This window comes from Myotis brandtii, unplaced genomic scaffold (assembly GCF_000412655.1).
Source record: "Myotis brandtii unplaced genomic scaffold, ASM41265v1 scaffold314, whole genome shotgun sequence".
In the NCBI taxonomy this organism is placed as follows: Eukaryota; Metazoa; Chordata; class Mammalia; order Chiroptera; family Vespertilionidae; genus Myotis; species Myotis brandtii.
The window spans coordinates 2,572,324-2,578,363 of record NW_005362033.1 but is presented as its reverse complement, the minus strand read 5'-3'; the positions used below and the strand labels follow the sequence as shown (position 1 = coordinate 2,578,363).

The 6,040-nt window shown below is 37.5% G+C and overlaps 1 protein-coding gene across 1 annotated transcript in view; it reads left to right on the top strand.

Moving 5' to 3' along the window:
* The window catches only part of ULK2 (unc-51 like autophagy activating kinase 2), a 110,854-nt gene that overhangs the window by 12,080 nt on the left and 92,734 nt on the right, over positions 1–6,040 (top strand). Inside the window, exons 3-4 of the mRNA XM_014542812.1 lie at positions 809–934; positions 3,016–3,057. Of these exons, the coding sequence (XP_014398298.1) occupies positions 809–934; positions 3,016–3,057 (168 nt within the window). The remainder of the gene's footprint in view (positions 1–808; positions 935–3,015; positions 3,058–6,040) is intronic.

Here is a 6,040-nt window from a genome sequence, read left to right as displayed (position 1 = left end):
GGGGGTGTGGGCGCCCCTTGATGTCAACCCTCCCTGGGCGGCCGGCTGGGGCGCTTTGGGTGGAGATCGCACCTCCGCGAAAAACGGGCCGGTGGTCCGTTAGCCCGAGGTTTTCTCAAACTCGGGGTGTCCCGTCTCCCTGCACGGGTTCCTCGACACCCTGACGAGCGCCTGGGGGTGACTAGGCGGGTCCGAGTGGGAAAGATGGTTGGACGCTCCTTTTTCCAACACAAATAAACACGAAGCAGGTTCAGCTTTTTTTTTTTTTTTAAGTTTTTCCTGTTTTGAAAATTCGGGTCATACAAGGTTTTAGAATCTAGAGAATTTGGAAAGTCACCTCGGGAGTGGAAATAATTTTACAGGGTTTGGCAGTTCTGATTGCTGCCAAGGGGCTGGCTTTGTTGCTTATCTGATCAAGTAATAAATACTGCTTTTCATTTGTTAGGAAAATCACTTAAAACTCAAGAAAAAATAGTTAAAACACGGCTTGCTCCTGCCAAGCTATCCAATACTGTTTTCAATTAAACATACGACCTTCGTTTCTTATCCACAATTCCCCTAACTTTCATAGTTGTACACTGTTCTTTTTTTCACCTAATGCTGGCTACTGTGTGATCTGCGAATTTATTTTTTAGCGGCTGTCTTGTAGGACATTAGCTGTTACACTGTAATTTATGAAATCACTTTCCAGTTGTTGGAGATTCAGGTTCTTTTCCATTTTTCCCTCAGTGCTGTACATGAATTTTCTAAAAAAAAAAATCTTTAAGCTTATAGATTTTTTTCCCGTTGAATTATTTCCATGAAGTAATTTCCAGAAGTAACACTATTTTTTTCTTTTCAGAAAACTGATTGGGAGGTAGCTATTAAAAGTATTAATAAAAAGAACTTGTCAAAATCACAATTACTGCTTGGGAAGGAAATTAAAATCTTAAAGGTAAGGTTCCTTTATGTGATATTTCATACTGGGTTAAAACTTATTTTAAATTAAATGAATACATAATGACATACTTTGTAATTTTGGTAGTTGGACCCAAGTTTGAGAATTTTCACCTGTTGCTCTTATTTTTGCATGTTCAGTTTTTTGAAACATTGAACTGGGAAGCTATTTTTAAAAAATAATTGTTTGCGGTTCTTGTCCAATGCTTAGAGTGATTTTGTGAAAACTCATAATTTCTTTTCTTCTTTCCCCTATTTGTTGTGTTACTGTTTGGGAAGAGGCCGGCCCCCCTTACACATCACTTACCTCTTCTCCTGATCCCTTTCATGGTACAGTTGGAGAACTGGGTGCACTTGAAATCTTATTTTCCTTGTAAATTGAAGTAAGTTATTTTCCTTAGAAGTGGTCTTTTTAGATCACTCACAAGCAGTGTTATCCAAGTGAGATGCTTTAAGGACAAAAAGAGTCCTATGGTCTGATAAGTCCTTCTTACTAAATACTTCTTGGAGAGTTTCAGAGCACTTGGCTCATTAAAGAAAGCCTGAAAGTGATGCAATGAAGAAACTGGTGTAGGTGTATTTAACCCAGTGTTTCCCAGACTACTGTGCACATGGAACCCTCATTATACCAGTTTTCATCAGCACTGCTCGTCTTTGGACAGCTCGCTGAGCAGAGTTACACTTCATTTTCTTCCCGGCAAATAATATGCTTCTTTTTTAAATTTTTCTGTTTACTTATTTATAGTCCTCACCCGAGGATATTCCTCCATTGATTTTTAGAGAGAGTGGAAGAGAGAGGGAAAGAGAGAGAGAAATATCCATGTGAGAGAAACACATTGATTGGTTGCCTCCTGCACGAGCCTGACCAGACCCCAGGCTGGAGAGGAGCCTGCAACCGAGGTATGTGTCCTTGACCGGAATCAAACCCAGGACCCTTCGGTCCACAGGCTGACGCTCTATCCACTGAGCCAAACTGGCTAGGGGTTGTTTTTTTTCTTGTAAATCTTCACCCAAGGAGTGAGGATATTTTTCCTATTAATTTTTAGAGAGAGTGAACAAGACAGGAGGAGGGGGGGGAGAAGAGAGAGAGAGAGAGAGAGAGAAAAGGAGAAACATTGATGTGTTAGAGACACTTTGTTTGCCTCCCACGCAAGAGAGAGAGAGAGAGAGAGAGAGAGAAAAGAAGGAGAAACATTGATGTGTTAGAGACACTTTGCCTCCCACTCGCACCCTGACCGGGGCTGGGGATTGAACCTGCAACCGAGGTGCCCTTGACTGGGAATTGAGCCTGAGACCCTTAGGTCTGCGGGCCGACGCTCTAACCACTGAGAAAACAGGCCATGGCCTTTTTCTTTTTTTAATCCTCACCTGAGGATATGTTGATTGATTTAGAGAGGGGAAGACCTGGCCAGTGTGGCTCAGTTGGTTGGGCTTCTTCCAGTGCACTGAAAGGTTGCCGGTTCCATTCGTGGGTCAGAGCACATTGATGTCTCTCTCTCCCTCTAAAAAAAAAGAAAAATCAATTAGAGAGAGAGGAAGGAGGGAAAGAAAGTGAAAGAAACAGAAACATCAATTTGAGAGAGAAACCTTGATCAGTTTCCTCCTGTATGCCCCCAACCCGATCGAACCCTCAGCCTAGGTATGTGCCCTGGCCGGGAATTGAATCTGAAACCCTTTTTGTGCAAGGACGATGCCACAGGACCAAGGCATAATGTGCTTTTAAGAAGCATTTTGGAATTTCATGCCTCTATTGCTGTTAGAAATTGTATATTAAATTTAAAAGACTGGCAGAAAGTCTTTAGTCATACTTACTATGACATTTATTTTGTAAATGAAATACCTTGTTAAGAGTCTAAAAAACAATAGTGAAAAAATATTTGGGCCCCAAGTAAATTTTGATGAGGCACATTTCTTACTGTCTAGTAGATTGAATGTTGTAAAAGAACTGTAGTATACTAGAAATAGCATACATGCATGTGTATGTGTGTGTATACTTAAATTAATTTTTATTTGCATATTGAAATATATTAACATTATTAGAATAAATACAAATATTTGAATTCTTAATTTTCTTTACAGGAACTTCAGCATGAAAATATCGTAGCACTCTATGATGTTCAGGTACCTTATTTTTTTTTTTTTTTTTTTCCCAACCTTTTATTGGAAATAAAGCATAGGGGTCTCTACCATTGGGGTACACGATATAATGAGCAGCTATTGGAAACGTGCCTGACTGCGGAGGTCTCGGTCCCGAGCTCGTATGTGCACCGTCTTCATACAGGCGCAGTGCTCATGTGGGACGCCGTGGGGCACGCTCCCTTATGCATTGTGAACACGCTGTGGCTGTGACCTCTCTCACCCTCTGCCTACACGCCTCTGTCTTGTTTTGTTTTTTTAAAAAAACTTTCATGTCAATAAGGAACTTATATTTTCTATTTCATAGACATTTAAGTGAATCTTAATAGAAATAGAAAATTGCCTTATTCTTGTTGAAAATATATATAACTTGAGTCATATACTTATTAAGAAATTTTTTTAAATAGCATAGGGCAATAGGATAAAATAAATGTGTTGCATGGGTAAACATTTTAGCAAGTGATAATATACTAAAGGAGTAGTGTTGTTTTATAGGTCAAGTAGAGGAGCATTGAAACCAGATCTAGCATTTCTGTGATAAATGTAGAAAGGACTATTGTGGACTAATAAAAATTGTATAGAGCTTTTTTTTTTATTGCAGCAGCAACATTTGCTAATTGTAGAGGTATTAGGAAATAAATTAAATAAAAAGGGAACTGCGTATTCATATCCCAGATATATCTGTGATTATCTCTGTGGCATAATGTAGGTTTGCATTTTATTTAGAGGTGGAAAGGCTGGTTTCTGAAGTTATCTTCTAAGGCAGAGTTTCTGTGTTGTCAAAATTACTCTTGGGAATCCTTTTAAAAAGCCCATCTTTGGAGCAACTTACTATTTCTGGGGTGGAGCCCCAGAGCCAGTAGTTGGCTTATATTTAGAGGGGATATTGCATTTTAAAAATCCTTCTTTAAATACGAGAATCACACTTGGCTAGTGTGGCATTCACCCTGTGAGAGCTGCGGGATCTGAGATCCATTCTCACTCCAGAGCCGCCAGTGCATCACTGACATGATGTCATTCTTTTGTTTTGCTGGACAGTTGAATCTCAGTAAATGGATGGGTTATGTGATTCTGCTGTTATACTATATTTCTAGCTAGAATCTTTTCTGTATGTACTTGGATTACTCAAATTCATTCACTTTGTAAGGTTTTGAGTGGCTACTATAAGCTAGACATTGTTCTAAACTAGGAATAAAGCAGTGAGTAAAACAGAGTCCTTGCTCTGTGTGTATTTAATGTTAATGGGGGTGAGAAAAAATGGACAGCACTAGATGTACATTTTTCTCCAGATAGTCATTTTTCATGAAGTCATACCACATCACAAAATATTTAACTAACCCATGTTGTGAGATGTTTAGGTTTTTCCTATTATAGAAAAGTGCAGTGAGGATAATACAAGGTGGGGCAAAGTAGGTTTACAATTGTTTATATGGAAAATAATATAATAATTAATAATAATACAAGAATAAACTCTGCTTTGGGTACTCACAACTGTAAACCTACTTTTGCCCCACCCTGTATATACCTACTGAACATACCTGAATTTCTTTTGAATTCAGTTTCTAGAATTGGAATTACCAGGGCAAATAGCAGGCACAGTTTTAAAGTTCTTTGATTGTAGAGTGTGATTGCTCTCCAAAAATTGCAATTTAAACTCCATGCACAGAATATGTGAGTGCTATGGGGAGAGTTTTGTTACCTGTTTAAATTGATATAACTCATTCCTTCATTTCAGAAATTCAAAGCAGCATAAAAACAAAGTGGAAAAAAGTTTAAAGTAAAAACTAAGTTGATCTCACAATTCCTAGTGGAAATGTCAGTTCTCCTCAGAGCTGTTTGTGTAATTGGTCTTAGTTTCTGTTGGTAGCGGGCATCAAGTGGTACAAGTCCTTGCCTAGAATAAAAATTGTTAAGTATTCACTCTTACTTTTCCATGCACAGAAAATTTAATTGCAGAGTAGGTTTTGCTTTCTGAGTAGAGAGTGTACTTAGATTAGTGTATCGGAATGAAAAATATTTTTAAGTATTATCCTCCTTGGTTGCAGAATGAAATATCATTTCATTAGGGAGAATATGTATTTAAAAACCTGAGTTATCAAATAGGAATTTCAAGGCGACTCCATTAAAATGTTTATTATTTTGGAACTAGTTTATACATTTAAGAAATAGTCAAATGAATATAGTCTTGAGCATTTGGCTATCGAGTAAACATTCTTTTTTAAAAAAAATATATTTTATTGATTTTTTACAGAGAGGAAGGGAGAGGGATAGAGAGTTAGAAACATCAGTGAGAGAGAAACATTGATCAACTGCCTCTTGCACCCCCCGCACTGGGGATGTGCCCGCAACCAAGATACATGCCCTTGACCGGAATGGAACCTGGGACTCTTCAGTCCGCAGGCTGACGCTCTATCCACTGAGCCAAACTGGTCAGGGCCGAGTAAACATTCTTGATCTAATATTTTAAATTTGCTGCCTTGATTTTAACTATTTATCAAGGGGTACAGTGTGTTTGTAAGGACTGGGACAATAATTTTATCAACTTGAGCATCATTTTTATTGGCCATCAGTTTTGGAGATTCATCTAAAGTTTTTTGTACACCCTTTGTAAAACTGAGAAATTTGACATTGTTTATCAAAATTAGGTTTTAGTTTAGATGACACTTAAAAATAAACACATTTTTTCTAATTACAAAAATAATATATTCCCATAGTGAAAGTAATTAAACATTGTCAAAATGAGATTAGAAAAGAAACGGCAATTCTCAGAGATAGCCACTGTTTGTTATATTTCTTTTAGAGTTTTCTAAATACATATATGAATCTATAATAATTTATACTTAGGTTTTAAGCTTTTCATTGTGAGGAAATTAATAGTATTTTTTTACAGAAATGCAACTTTTTATTAAACTTAATGTATCTTGGCTATCTTTTTATATCAGTACTAGAGGCCCGGTGCACAAAAATT